This window comes from Choloepus didactylus, chromosome 7 (genome assembly GCF_015220235.1).
Source record: "Choloepus didactylus isolate mChoDid1 chromosome 7, mChoDid1.pri, whole genome shotgun sequence".
NCBI classification, from domain to species: domain Eukaryota; kingdom Metazoa; phylum Chordata; class Mammalia; order Pilosa; family Megalonychidae; genus Choloepus; species Choloepus didactylus.
Window position 1 is genome coordinate 108676942 of NC_051313.1, and position 14793 is coordinate 108691734.

At 47.7% G+C, this 14793-nt stretch overlaps 1 protein-coding gene across 4 annotated transcripts; it reads right to left on the reverse strand.

Moving 5' to 3' along the window:
• Positions 1-1659: 1659 nt before the first annotated feature.
• On the reverse strand, positions 1660-14650 carry KLHDC3 (kelch domain containing 3). 4 transcript variants are annotated; one of them, XM_037842659.1, is made up of 14 exons: positions 12186-13592; positions 11834-12010; positions 11552-11667; positions 11294-11365; positions 10944-11157; positions 10779-10865; positions 10514-10622; positions 10310-10383; positions 6234-6381; positions 6038-6104; positions 5852-5956; positions 3553-3627; positions 3317-3434; positions 1660-2883 (listed from the first exon to the last, which is right to left on the reverse strand). In XM_037842659.1, exons 1-14 carry the CDS (start codon positions 12337-12339, stop codon positions 2747-2749), a joined length of 1653 nt encoding a protein of 550 aa, XP_037698587.1. In that variant the 5' UTR covers positions 12340-13592; the 3' UTR covers positions 1660-2746. The 4 variants fall into 4 exon arrangements, with proteins under 4 accessions (XP_037698587.1, XP_037698586.1, XP_037698584.1 ...); XM_037842656.1 differs by lacking the exons at positions 1660-2883; positions 3317-3434; positions 3553-3627; ... (1 more) ...; positions 6038-6104; positions 6234-6381 and adding exons at positions 8335-8969; positions 10108-10186; positions 14497-14650 and having other exon boundaries at positions 12186-12398; XM_037842657.1 differs by lacking the exons at positions 1660-2883; positions 3317-3434; positions 3553-3627; ... (1 more) ...; positions 6038-6104; positions 6234-6381 and adding exons at positions 8335-8969; positions 10108-10186; positions 14497-14636 and having other exon boundaries at positions 12186-12394.
• Between the last annotated feature and the right edge of the window lie 143 nt (positions 14651-14793).

Here is a 14793-nt window from a genome sequence, read left to right on the forward strand (position 1 = left end):
CAGACACTTGGCTTCATTTCTAAGTTTGCTACCCTGACCCCTGGGCGCAATGATTTATATCCCTACAGCTGGTTGGGACCTTGGCTTGTCAAGTCTAAGTAACCAAAGTTTAAAAAGCACACAGAAGACCACTTATTGATTCCATTTATACGAAATGTCCCAAACCTGCAAATAAATAGAGAGACTGAAAGTAGACTAGTGATTGCCTAAGGCGCCAATGCTAAAAGGTACAGGGTTTCTTTTTGGGGTGATGAAAATGTTCTGGAATTAGATAGTGGTGATGGTTGCACAACTCTGTGACTATACTAAGAACCAATGAATTACACTCTTTAAATGGATGAATTGTACAGTATATAAATTTTATCTTAATAAAATCACTCAAAAAAGAAAAACTACAGCTGAACCATAGAGCTTTCCAACATCCATTTGGGTCCTGGTTGAAGGTAGAAAGTAGCAGTTCGAAGGTTTGAGGTGGTCAAAACAGCCTTGTAGTGGATATGTATCATGTTTTTTGACCACCCACCGTCTGAACCCCTTTCCCATGCTTGGGAAACTCCCCATCACAAATCTAGATGGGTACGAGTCCACCTCCCACCAGATATGTGCTTTCCAAGCTTTTCCCCCTTGCAGCCATTGGCTAATCAGATGCTTCTGCATGGAACTTCTCAATCTAGAGCAAAGCAGAAGAGCGAGTGGAAAATACATTTTGATGTCAACGATCACATCTTCACATCTGAGTTAGGATCAATGTGCTTTTAACTCCCCAGACTTTACTACTCCCCCAGTCCACCAAATGCATCCCACCTTTGGAGCTTCTCCAGTTTAGTGGTTCTCTGAGCCCAGCAGTTCAAGTCTTTTTCTGCTTTTATCGGCCAGAATCTATTTCTTTGGTTTTAAAGTAAGATTCATACATGTGTCACTGGGGACCTTGTGGCACGAGATCCCTCAAAGGAAGGCAAACTTTCCTAGTACCTACAGCTCTAGGTTCACAATCACTGATAGCATTGTGAACTTCGTCTCACATTATGCTGCAGCTTCCACTCTGTCATCAGGACATCTTTCCCCCATCCCCAAAACATCAAGCTATAGCTTTTCCAGCATTTAATTCTATTTTTCTCTTTTTTTGCAGGTAAGGTCTTTCTTTACAGCTGCTTTTAATATCTTGGTCTTTCTAATGCTTTGCAATTTCTTATGCTTTATCTAAGTCTTTTGCTTGTATCCTGTCTGGGATTAACTGGGTTTAACTCTAAGTTTATAAATTTCATCAATTCTAGAAAATTCTCCACCTTTTTGAAATATTCTCTTCCTCTGGAAGAGGTGTTTCAAACCTCCTCAGTCTACCTTCCATGTTTTTTAACCTCTTTTCCTTAGTTCCCATCTGTCTCTGTATTTCATTTGTGTAACCTTCATACCTACTTCCAGTTCATTCTTCTTTCAGGTATGTTTAAATAGCTATTTAACCATAAAGTTAAGTATTATATTTTTATATTTAAATTCATTTATATTTATTTATATAATATAAATTAATAATTATAAAAATACAAATGGTTTATATATTAATATTTACATGTATACTTACACATTTTTTATATTTCATTGATGTATAAATACTTGTATTTATAATTTCTATTATATTTAACCATAAAGTTAAGTAGTATATTTTTCATTTTTAAAAGTTTTATTTACTTTTTTCAAACCAGTTTGATCATTTTTGATATTCTTTTTATTAGTCATACTTTTTCTGTAAACATAACATTTTACTAATTCCAACATCCCAGTCTTTGCTGTTATGACTTTGTGGACTATTGTTCCAGTGAGTCTTGTTCATGGTGGTTTCTTTCCTGTGTGCCTTGTTTTTGTTGTAAGCTCATGTTCTTGAAATTTGATCTGAAGGAATTCCTTGAGGACTGAGTTTAAAGTACAGTCCTCAAGAGAGAACTGCATTTGCTTTTGCCAGGTGCCTAGAGGCACTGTCAACCTGAGACCACTTTAAACTAAATTATCAGCTTGAGGATTTTCCAGGCCACATGGAAGTTATCAATTCTAGTCCCAAACAGTATGACGGCCAGCTGTGGTTACATACTACTGGGGAAGCTGTCTGTCTCCACCTCCTACACTCCCCTTGCTTCCATAACCAAAGTGAAATGGGTGAGTCTTCCTCTGTGGGACTGGTTCACACTTGAAATGATGATGTCATCTTTTGAGGGCCCAGACTTAAGTAGAAGGGTCTCTGATCTGGCTTCCCACTGTAGGAGCCTTAGGCTTTGTTGCCTACTCCACACATGGCCCATTAAACAGCAGTTCTTAGTTGCCCACAAATTCCACACACACAAAAAAAGCAGAATAAAAAGATGAGTCATAAGAATGCTTATGAAGGCGATCCTGCTTAAAGTCCTAGCTCTGGGAGCCTTCAACAGATTTTGTGGCCTTTACTGGGTCAAGGTCACTCATTGGTCCCTTTTCTTTTGTACGAGAGTCAATGGTTTAAGGCAAGGGTGTGAGAAGGACACACAGACATGATGAAACAGATCCAAGCAGAGGCAGTGGAGCATGGAAAGAGGCTGAGCTGCTCTCCTCTCCCAGCCCTAGGGGCAGTCCAACAGCCCTCTAGTCTTTGAGTCAAACTAGTCCAAGGGCAGCTGTGATCCTTGCCCTTGAATAGGAAAGAACCAGGAGAACAGTTAAGTCCAAGGCCCATAAATCCATTTCTCACTGGGGCAGTGGCAGAGCTGAGGACAGTTCCCTTTTACTCTTTGCCCAAAGGGAGATGTTTCCTGTCCTTGCTTGCATTTCGGCGCCTCTTTTGACTCAAGAAACTCTCCAGCTTTTTGCTGTGTTTCAGCTCCTTGTACTTCTCAGCAAGGGCCAACTGGCGCTGCTCAGCTAGAGGACAGGAAGAAACTGGTGAGCAAAGGAAGAAGCCACCCTCCTTCCCTTTTCCCAGGTCAGTAACTGCCAACCACAATGTTACGATACATGAGTATTTGGAGTTCGCTGTTGTCTGTAAGCAGGCAGACTTTTTCTATGATTCCAGACTTACTCGTTCAACCAACTGTGAGCTCCCGTTATGTACCTAGCCCAGGATATGTAAGGGATGGTACAGAAATAAAAGTGGCAATCCTGCCCATAATCTAATTAGGGATACAAGACTGGTTACAAATAACTCCTACTATTTCTACTCTCCTCAAAGTTACCATGGAATCCAGCCTCATGTCTTCCTTAGGGAGCTCACTAGAACCCCAACGCAGTATTCTGCCACTGTGGCCACCCCACACCTGTCCCTGTAACCAGCCCGCAACAGTTGTGGCCCACTTACATTTCTTCAGAAAGTATGGCTGATGGCCCTGCTGGGCCTGAGCCCGCCGCTTCTGCTTCAGGGCCAGGCGCAGCTCTTGCTGCCGCTTTCGTTCCTGCTGTGCCACTTCTTGTTGTTCCTGATGAGGAAAAATGAGACAGGAGGAGATGGGTGAATAGGAGGGACCATAAATCCTCTGTGAATACCTCCTGCCTTGAATTGCTATCACCAACCACCTGCAATTATTCCCCACTCACCATTCGCTGAAGCAGCTGCTGCAGTTTCTCATGCTCTTCCCCTGACCGGTGCTTCTTCAATTGCTTTTTCACAATCTCCACATCCGAAAATGAATTATCATGATAGTTAGCATTCTGTAAATGTTAGCTGAAATTCTGTGCCACGCCCCATTCACATACATTAACTAAATAGCACTATGAGATGAGAGCTATTATTATCATTATCCCTTTTTATGAATAGAAAACTGAAGCACAAACAGAATAAGTAACTTACCAATGGTCACACAGCTAGTAAGTTGATGAGCTGGGATTTGAACATAAGAACCAAATCAGGGAAGGTTTAATCTGCCCACACGGATTATAAGTATCAGTGCCGCACTGAAGGCAAACACGATTGAAAGGGGTTGTTTAAAGACATGTATCCCACAGATCAGCACTACAAATGTAAATAAGTGCTTGCATGATCTACTTCTAAGGTATCACATTGGTACAAAAAGTTAACAACGGAGTGGTATATGGGAAAAACTATTGCATACTATGGACTATATTTAATAGGAATACCTTACTGGTACCACACTAATACTAGGGATAAATAATTAGGGGCTGGTAAGAGCTTTGGGGTGTTTGGGTTATGCTAATTGTTTAAAATTGAGAGTGATGATGATGATTGTACAACTAAGTGAAGATAATGTGAGACACTGATCGTTTATCTTGGCCAGAACATAAGCCATATGAAATTAGGAACCCCCTACTTAATAAATCAAGCCCTCGATCTTGACTCTTGCTCTTGTGAAATGTACGGCTGTAAAGGGAAGGCTAAGCCTACCTGTAATGATGCCTAAGAGTCACCTCCAAAGAACCTCTTTTGTTGCTCAGATGTGGCCTTTCTCTCTCTAAGGCCAACTCTGCAAATAAATTCATTAACCTCTCCCCTACATGGGACATGAGTCCCAGGGGAGTGAGTCTCCCTGGTGATGTGGGACACGACTCCCAGGAATGAGCCTGGCCCCGGCATCAAGGGATTGAGAGTGCCTTCTTGACCAAAAGGGGGAAAAGAAAGGTAATAAAATAAGATTTCAGTGGCTAAGAGATTTCAAATAGAGTCGAGAGGCTATCCTGGAGGTTACTGTTATGCAAGCTTCAGCTAGATATTCCAAATGGCCACAGATGCTAAACCCTAATCAACAGTAGTCCCAAAAATACTAAAGAATACCTAGATCCTTATCTGAGACTGTATAAAAGTCTCACTCATTAAGTTTGTTTTTTGGAGACTTAAAGCCTCCAGAGTGTACCTATGCCAGGTAAAGTGTCAAAACCCAGAGGCAACAGCCTTTTCAAGAACTTCAAACAGAAGCAGCTCCTTTCATGTGAACATAATGTCAACACCCCTTTGCAATATGAACAAGTTAGGGTGGTCAGGATGCAGATATCCCTAAAGACTGAAACAGTGATCAAATGAGGAATTTCAACAGACAAGACAGGATTTAACAACGGATTACGAAATTGTGCCAGTTTGAATGTATTGTGTCCCCCAAATGCCATTATCTTTGATGTAGTCTTGTGGGGCAGACGTTTTGGTCCTGATTAGATTTGCTTGGAATGTGCCCCACCCAGCTGTGGGTGATGACTCTGAGATATTCCCATGGAGGCATGGCCCCATCCATTCAGGGTGGGCCTTGATCAGTGGAGCCATATAAATGAGCTGACTCAAAGAGAAGGAACTCAGTGCAGCTGTGAGTGACGTTTTGAAGAGGAGCAAGCTTGCTAGAGAGGAACATCCTGGGAGAAAGCCATTTTTGAAACCAGAACTTTGGAGCAGACACCAGCCATGTGCCTTCCCAGCTAACAGAGGTTTTCCGGATGCCATTGGCCACCCTCCAGTGAAGGTACCCGATTACTGATGTGTTACCTTGGACACTTTGTGACCTTAAGACTGTAACTGTGTAGCCAAATAAACCCCTTTGTATAAAAGCCAATCCATCTCTGGTGTTTTGCATTCTGCAGCATTAGCAAACTAGAACAGAAATCAGAATCTTTTTATTTTTTTTAGTTTCTAGGGCATTAGAATAGCTTGAAGGAAATAACTGAAATGGTGGAACTGTAACCCATGATACTCTGAAATTTGCTCTATAGCTACTTGTTAAATTGTACTTTGAAAGTTATTACTTTCCAGTATACATTTCACAATAAAAATGTAAAAAAAAAAAAAAAAAATCTGCCCACAAACTATGTATTCTGTTCTCTCTAGCCCAACTCTCTAACCTATGCTCTGGTTTCCAACCTTCCAGAAACCCCCATGACCCAGTCTCATGCTGCACACCTCTTTCTCTTTGGCTCGGATGTCATTCAGAAATTGGTAGGTTTTGTCAAACACCTCAGGATTATATTCTCCTGACAGATCATCAAAGCGGGGGTCACGGAACACCTTTGGAGAGAACAGAGAGAATATAAAACAAGACTGTTCAGTCTCCTTTCACTGAGAAAGTGCTTCCTGCCTCTTCCTCACCTTCTTACTGATGGGGACAACCTGACGCAAATATGGCACTCGGACCTTAGCTGACATTTCCAGAGGCCTAGGGAGAAATTAAAGGACAGGTCAAGGAGACTCCACTCTTGGTCAAAAGCCTCCCACCCAAGAAAGCTCATTATCAGCACAAGGTCCCAGGTATCCTCCAACTCCTGGGGCAGGCCTTGCTCCTCACCTGTGCTTATCTGCAACACACGCATTTTGGACAGGTGGTCTAAAACCTTGCTTCCTAGTGCTGTTTCCTGCTACCAAATGTTTGCACGTCTTATTCCCCATTTGGCTCTGCAATTCCAAGAGCTCTTCAAATGACATGTTGGATGTGTCTGTGGAAGTGGGGAGAGGGGCAGAGGTTGGAAAGAGACACAACTCAGCTCAGTACCTCCCAGTGCTCCAGACATCATCCCATCCCCATTCCTTAAGTAACTGATTCCTTCAGAGATCTCCAACAGACCAATTACTACAAGTCTCAGGCAGCAAAGGCTATAGTGGTGCTACATTGACACCTACCTCCCCAACTGTTCCAGCTACCTGGGGCCTCATCTTGCTAAAGCCATGTATGTATAAGACTGGAGTGGACCAAGCCATAGTCTCCTAGTCTTCACCCTCTTATCACTCCCTTACAAGCTTTCTCACAAGAGTCTCTGTTACCCTCACTCAGTTACCATTGCCAATTTCCTAGTTCCTATACTCTTAGCATCTCTTGCCTCAGTCAGTACTCCAGTCTCCCAACCTTCAGTCTCACCCCTCTCAAAGCTTTGCTCCCTGCTTCAGCCTGAGAGGCATCTAAAATGTAAATCTGATCTTAGCACTCACCATGTTTCAGATCATGTCACTCCTGAGCTCAAGCTCCCAAATGGCTTCCATCTGGCTCACAGTAAAAGCCACAGGCCTTACAATGGCCTGAAAGCTCCCATATGACGTCCACCCCTGCTGTTCCACCCCTGGTAATATCTCTAATCTCATCTCCTACTAATCTTCTCATTCCTCTCTAGTCAACTGGCCTCTCAGTAATTCCTGAGCAGGAAGGTATATGTCTGCCTCAATTCCTTTGCACTTGATATTCTGTCTCTTGAACACCTCCTGCATATAGAAGCACTGATTGTTCCCTCATCTTCAAGCATTTGCTCAAATGTCACCTTCGCAATGAGGCTTTCCCTGACTACCCTATTTAAAATCGCACCCCCTCCCTGCTTTCTCTCCAGTCTTTGCCTTTTTCAAAAAATTGAGATGTAACTCACATACCATAAAATTCCCTTTAAAAGTGTGCAATGTAGTCCTTTGTTGCCTTTTAATAATTCGTTTGCTTTTTTTCTGACTGCTCTTTCTAAAAAACAAGCGGCTAAAACTGTGCCTGCATATAATTGATGCTCAATAAATGCTTCTGGAAGTTGTTGAATACTGATCCACCCATTCCTCTCCAGTAACCCATGCCCTTTCCTTATCTGCTTTTAACACATGCATTTTTTCCTCATCTGGCGCCTTAAAGAAACTGCTTAAGATGTCATATTTCAGGAAGCATCCTCTCCCATTTCGACTTTCCAAGACGTTGAGAGACCCCCCACAATTTCTCTTTCAGAAACCTTAGCAGTCTTACCGGAGCTGTTTGCGGGCTCGGCACCTCCATTAGAGGTTGAGCTCCTGGGAGCCGCAGCGGCGTCCGCCAGCCCCGCATTCCGCCCCCGCCGCCCCAGCGCCCCTCCTCCCGGCGCCTGGATGACGCGCCGGCCCCTCGCCCCCGATTCCGCGCCCTCACCCTTTTGCGAGTCACAGGTCGCAGTCCTGGGCTCCAAGACCCCGCCGTTCTCCCCGCCATGCCGGGCCCCGACTCGGCGCTTCACTTTCGGCATCTGCTCGTGTTCGGCTCGGAAGATGAATGGCGCTACTTCCGCTCAAAAGGGCCCAAGGCCCGCCCCTTCCGGCACTTCCCGGGAGCCGTCCCAATTTCATGACGAACGTGCAGAAAACACGGCCCGTAGGGGCTGCCCGGGACCCGGCGGGACAAGCAGGAGGGGCGCTGTTGGGCCTCCGAGAGTCGTAGGCCGAAAGGAAAGACTACTCCGGGATAACGTCGTCGCAACCTTTTTGCCCCTGAGTCACAGGGCTCCATGGCACTGGACTCCGTGCCCGAGAACAGAGGCTAGCCACGGTCTTGGTGGCATTTAGTTTCCTAACACGCTTGGCTGAGAAGCCAGAACCTCAGGGATGCCCCTTCTCAGCATCCTGCCTTCATTGCAAACTCCTGCATCCCCACCTTATTCCCGAAAAATAGATCACACTTTTTGAAGTTTTTAATTCGTTTTTATAAAATCTGAGCCGGCTGAGATTCAGGGTACAGCAACAGCTCAGGGATAGGTGGGATTATCTGCTGGTCCCCATCTCCCCAGGAGAGGGAGAAAGAGGTTTCACGCCAACAGCTGCAACTCCTCTCAGCTCCTACTCAATGCTCTTGGCTCAAGCAAGGAAAGGGGATAGATAGAGGGGTGGGTGGAAGCTCCTGCGACTCAAGACAACTGCTTGCTTCTCCCTTCTCCCCATTCTATTCCCTTCCCTTCCCAGCAAAGCCCAGCCGGCCTGGGGAGAGCAGACGCCCAGGAGCAGTTGGAGGGGGGTGGATGGGACAGAGCACCAAGGGGAAGGGGCCCTCGGCCCAAAGGGGGAGGGACGTAGCCCTCCCCCACTACAGCTTCCCACTGAGTTCACAGCACAGAAACACCTCTAGTCCAACAACTCCATGTGGAAATAGTAAATACTGAGTCCAGGGTCCAAAGGGGCAGGCAGGTGAGAGATGGGCAGGGGCAGTGAAGACAACAGCAGGCTCAGGAAGGAGGCGGCAGAAAGTTCCTCCTACCCATGGGAGGAGACGATGGGGCGGCTGATATTGCTGTTGGTGGTCATGGCATTCAGCTCCCATCTGGAAGGCCAACAATGGCAGACATTAAGGACAGAAGGGGGAGCCCACACCCCCAGGCTCAGAATTGCCTCCTTACATACCAGTTCTTTCAAACTCCTAAAGCTCACCCACCCACAGCCACCTCCTCCTCATAGTCTTACTAGGCTTCACAAGCAGACCCCACCCACCACCAAATCGAACACCACCTATTCCTCCATGTGGATTTCCTGTGTATGTTTATACATATTCTTATGTGCAAGCACCTGGGGAAAGCATCTGGGTAAACATCTCAGCAAACATTGCAACCTACCTTGCCTGCTCTACTGAGATCTAACCAGGTAGTCCCTCCACTTCATCCCCACCAAGAACATCCTTTTTTGCTCTCCACTCCCATCCTTTTAATAAGACCCTGACTCAGATCCTGCCCTGAGGCCTTCCCCACCCGCCCCACTAAATTCAAATTAAATCCCTATCTTTCCAACAATTCTTTCATTCTTCCAAGATTTACCAGTACTGCACCTCATGTCAAGACCCTCACCACAGTTTACTCAGTATTAGGTTGTTGTACATGTGTCAAACTTGGGCCAGCCTGTTAACTATCAATTCAGCCTTGTCAACTCCACTGCACCAAAAACAAGCAAACCAACCTTCAGAGAGAAAGACTTTAAACTGAACTGATATAACCAGAGGGAACTGGAACAGAATGACCCAGACAGGCACAATTACACATAAAGTAACTTTAAGTGCTTGACTTGGACCTAAGAATGGAATTCAAAGGGAAGTCGCCAGGGCCTCTCAATTTTGAACCTGTGATCCAGAGGCTCCTAATCTTGTCTCTTACTTTGCAACTAGGTTCTAGGATTTATTTGAACCTTCTCAGCATGTTAACAAAAACAACTGCATAGGTTCCAGTCTCAAGAAGCAATGCTTCTGAGCTTGCTTTGGAAAACTGGATAAATACTTTTTTTCATATTATTTACCCTGCTGGCAGTTTTTGGCTATAACTTCATTTCCTTCCATCTCATTCCTCACAAGCACACAACACCTCCAGCAGAACAAAAATGTATGTGTTCTCCATACCGAGATCAATCTAATCAGGTCATGGCTGTGCTGCTCTACTCACCCCCAACCACCTCTCCTTCCCGACCACTTGCTATACCTGATGTCATGGGGCAAACAGGACTGGTCCAGGTTATACTGAATCACGGCCAGTTTGCACAGGGTCTTCAGACTAGGGCCTTTAAGGGAAGAGTAGGGGACAGGGAGAGGGTCAAAGTCGAGCAAAGGGTCCAGTTCTGGGTGTCCCCACCCTAAGAGAGGGACCCCAATGGCAGGAACCCTTTGGGAATAAGTGTACTTACTAAAGTCCAAAACGTGTAAGTCAGAATGATCTATGAGGTCAAATTCATCTCCAAGGCCTTCCTCAGGAGACGGACTGTAAGGATCAACGAAGAGGTAAAGAGGAAAATCTACCCATGAGACTCTCTTGCTCAAAAATATCTCCCACTGTAACGTATGTCACAGATTTAGGCCCTGCCCTGAGCCCTCCCCTCTCTCCTCCTAACCTGGTACCCCCAAAGAGGACAATCTTGTCACCAACGATACAGCAGCACTGGCGCCGGCGGGGACATGGCCCCTTACCCTTCGGTTCAATCTTTTTCCAGGTAAAGGACGCTAAAGAGAAATTTACATGGAGAAGGGGAGGTTCAATACCTGCCCGGTCCAGATATCCTCTCCACCCTCCATCCCCTTGCCTATTCAGGATCATTCTTCTCTTTCTCTCCCACCTCAACTGCCCCTTGTTCCTCCTATAAAGGCAGGGTTCTTTACCAGGGTTAAACTTCCAAAGGTCGTGGAAGTGCCGGTTCAGCCTTGCATTGTAGCCACCGAAGATGTACAGCTCCCCATTGTAGCCAACTGGAAGGTGAGAGGAATGTCAAGGATGTGAGGGCAATGGGCAGGAAGGGAAACTTCAAGGACATAATGGACACTTACAGGCTGAGTGGCTCCGGCGCCCCTCAGGTAGCACAGGGGTGGGTGGACAGTCTAGCCAGGCCTCAGTCCTGGTGTCAAAGACGCGGATACGGTTGCAGTAAATCTCATTGTTGGAATGGAATGGCCCAAAGCGGTCAGCACGACCCCCAAAGACATACATATGGCTGCCCAGCATTGTGGCTGAGTGAAAGTCCCTCCAGCGAGCAGGGTTGCCCTGGGCAGGAGCAGAGAGACGGAAAGGTCAGCAGAGAGGCTGGGGGGTGATAAGCTCTCTCTGTCTGAGCTTCCTAAGATTTCTTTGATTTCTTCAATTGAGGGTGGGGTCCTGGGGGAAAGAAGAAAGGACAAACCTTCGTGCAGATAAGAGTCCATGTCATGGTGCTGGTATCCAGCTTGTGAATGTCATTGGAAAAGCAGTCTGCCTGAGTGGGGAAATAGAAGAAAGAAATGAAGGAAGGAAAAAAAGGAAGAGCCAATGGTCATTCCCCGAACCTCCAGCCTTCCCCTCAAAACCTACAAACAGGCCAAAGCCTTCCACTCCACCACCCTCAATTCCTCTTCCTCTTTCTCATTCCCACTCCAAACCTCTAGTTTCTTCCCAGACCTACCAGCTGCTCGTAGCCCCCGAAAATGTACATGGTCTTGCCTAGGACACAAGCTGAATGTCCATCCCGGGCCCCAGGAACTGTTCCTGACACTCGGGGTGTGGACCACTTGTGAGTATCTGAAGGAGATAAGAGAATGACACAGGTAAGCAACTTCTAACACTCCCTCCTGAACTCTGGGATACTCCTAGTCCCCAGCCCCCTGCTCTACCCCACCCTGCAACCCCCACCTTTCCCAGTCCCGAGGCACCAGTTGACAGACCACAGCCTGAGACTCATACTCACTGATATCAAAGGCATAGAGAACATTGCAGGCCCCTTCAGTGTCATTCCGCCCGCCCCAAAGGAAGACTGTGTCATCGATGAGGACGGTTGAGTGTCCATACCGCATGTAGGGGACCACAGGAGCCTGTCCACGGACAGTGGGCCTCACTGGGGGCAGCTTTGTCCAACGCAAGGACACTGTAGGCACAACTCTGCTCAGCCTTGGGAACCTCTCTGTAGGCTGTCCACCTTCTCCCAAACCAGGTATTCATTCACCCACCCCCTTTCCCACAGGGACACGACCAAACCTCAGGCAGCTTCCCATTCCCCTCCCTGATGTGAGCACCCAGGGGAAGCCTCGACACTGGCTTACCTGCATTGAAAATGTGCACATCAATCTGACGCAGAGTCTCATAGTCTTCACCAGAGCAGTAACCCCCGAAGGAGTATACCCGGTGCCCAACAGCCACTGCAGCATGGTTCACCCTGCGGGGCCCGCCCTCCAGATGCACTGTCCACCGTAACATCCCCTGGGCCACAGGTTACAGCAGCATGCCCCCCCGGCACGGCCTGTTGCCTCTGCTACCTGCACACAAGTCAGGGTCACTGGCTCCTCGGGCAAGGCCTTCCCAGCTCACCACAATTCTGCCCAGGATCAATCCCTGCCTCCAAGTGTCACCCTGGTGGCCCTCCCACACCATTCCTCCGCAGGGACACTAGTCACAGCTCAGTTGGCTGGCCCTGCCCCTGGGGAGCTGTTGAGGTCAGGGAGCTAGCCCCACTCGCATGTTCTCCAACAGCAAAGGGTGGGGCTACTCCCACCTGTTTGCCAGCTCAGAATCTGCTGATCAAGGACTCAGCATGGTCATCCCTTACAAGCTCCAGGCCTCCTTCCAAAGCCGGGCACTTTCTCTTGTCCATCTGGCTCTGCTCCGCTTATTGCCACCTCTCTAAGAATCTCTGTGCTCTTTAAGGTGGGGAGTCCTATCTCAAAATACTCGGGACTATTAATAGCCCAACCAGCCCTAGCTAGCCCTTTGAAAGCTGGCATGGGTGCTTCCAAGCAGAAAAGCTTTTAGAATTTTAGAGTGAACAGTCCCCCTACCCAGGACAGGGTAGGTTTAATCCAGGGCAGTGACATCCATGTTACCATGGTTGGTTAGCTACTCATAGGGAAACTCTGGTTAAGCTCAGCTGTTGCCATCCGGGTCACCCAGGGCCCCCCAGAGGCACAAAGAATTCCTTTGACAGCTGTACCTGGTATGCTCCCAACACTAAGAACTTAAACCAGAAAGGTATGTGTCTGCTGGGGACTGGGGGATGGGGTGGGGAAGAGGGAATTCTCTCCTCCTGTCACTTTCCCAGCTCTGCTATTGTGGTGGGAGAGAACAAGCTGTTTCTAGCAGCACTTCTCCCACTTGGGTCCCTGGAAGAGGGATGGGGTGGCGGAATGCATCAGAAAGGGGAAATAAAGCAAAAATGCCCTTGGATTGGACAAGAACAAGATCCAGGCATGAGAGGTCTTTGTCTCTTAAAAGACTATCTACCAGCCTAGTGATAATGGGTGTATTAGAGGACCCTGTTAGGCAAATCCTGCAACTGGCACTGCCCTTGTGGCAGACACCTGCTGAGTTTAGGTGGATCAGCTGCTTCCTGTTCAAGAAGCCCTGGCAGAGGGTAAAGCCAGGCAGAACCTTAAGCACAGAAAAACCCCAAATAAGGGAGGCCCCTTGTAGGAAAAAAGAGACCGCCTCTGCTAGCTTGCCAGCCCCACCACCCAACCCTCCTCAACCCCCCACCCCATGCTTTAAATAGCCACCCTGCCCAACCTGAAATAGCCCCTGCAGAAAGCTACTCTCACTTCATTACTTCCTCCCTCAATCTAAAATATCTTGGACCTGGTCTTGTGGGGACAAAAGGGGGTTGAAGGGCTCATCTTCCCTCATAGCTTCTACTCAGCTATGTCAAAGTAAAGAGATAAACAATTTAGCCAAAGATGAAGAAAGAATCTTAGCTTTTCATCCATAAGGACAACCCAGGCTCATGGAGAACAAGTCCCCAGGGTCTCAAGGGCTCGTCATCTCTGCATCTCCCCATCCTCCATCATGGCGCATTCTCAAGCTTCTTCAATTCCCTTCAAGTACCTACCACATCCCTGGTCTCTTGCAGTTATCAACCCCCCATTTCTGGTCCTTTTTGATCTCCTGAGAGCTTTGCTGTTTTCCCACTGTCCTCCCACCACTCCAAGCTCCACCTGACAACCCTCCAGTTTCCTCTCCACTAAGAAAAGAAAAACTAACATTCATCGACTCCTTTCGGCCAGGGATATTCCTTCCTTAATTTCAAGCTGTTTCTGTTTTCTTCCTACCATCCCAGCTTCCCCTCCCCCACAACGCCAGATTCTCCTTCCATTCTGCTCGGCTTCCCCGTTCTCCCCATAACCTACTCTTCCTTCCAATTCCCTTAGTGTCTCCTCTAGCCGCCAGGTCTCTCCCACCCGTTTCTCCACCATCCTCCCTCAGCCCTTCTTCCCCTATTACCACTCTCCTTTCCCATCATCCCCCCAGTTCTCTCCCCACCCCCCACCCATCACTATCAGGCCCCTCCCCCACCACGCCAGCCGAAGGCATGAGCGTCTCTAGCTCTCCCAATTCTTCCTCGCCCCTTAACCCATCCCGGGCTACCTGCCAGGCCGGGCCGGGGCGGGGCCGCGAGCCCTCACGCTGCCTGCAGCCTAGAACCCGTTGCGCGCCAACCGACGGCTCTGTCCCTAACCAAATAAACACAGTCAGGCTCGGTCCTTCCGGCGGGCAGCGGTGTGCGCACGTGCAGTTGGAGCTAAGAGCCCGTGGCTTATCGGGACTTGTGGTCCACGGGTTTCCGGAGGGACGCGAGGGACTGAGGAGAGGGCCAGAGGCGGAGGAAAGTTTCTGCGCATGCACAGATTTGTGTCAAGACCGTGGGGGTCACTGGGTAACGTA

Coding starts and splice junctions, on each gene's coding strand:
- KLHDC3 (XM_037842659.1), bottom strand. CDS start 12,339: ATGTTACGGTGGACAGTGCATCTGGAGGGCGGGCCCCGCAGGGTGAAC. Junction 6,382..10,309: donor CTTACACGTTTTGGACTTTA/GTAAGTACACTT, acceptor CCACTTCCACAG/ACACATCCAACATGTCATTT. Junction 2,884..3,316: donor GCCATACTTTCTGAAGAAAT/GTAAGTGGGCCA, acceptor CCTGTCCTCTAG/CTGAGCAGCGCCAGTTGGCC.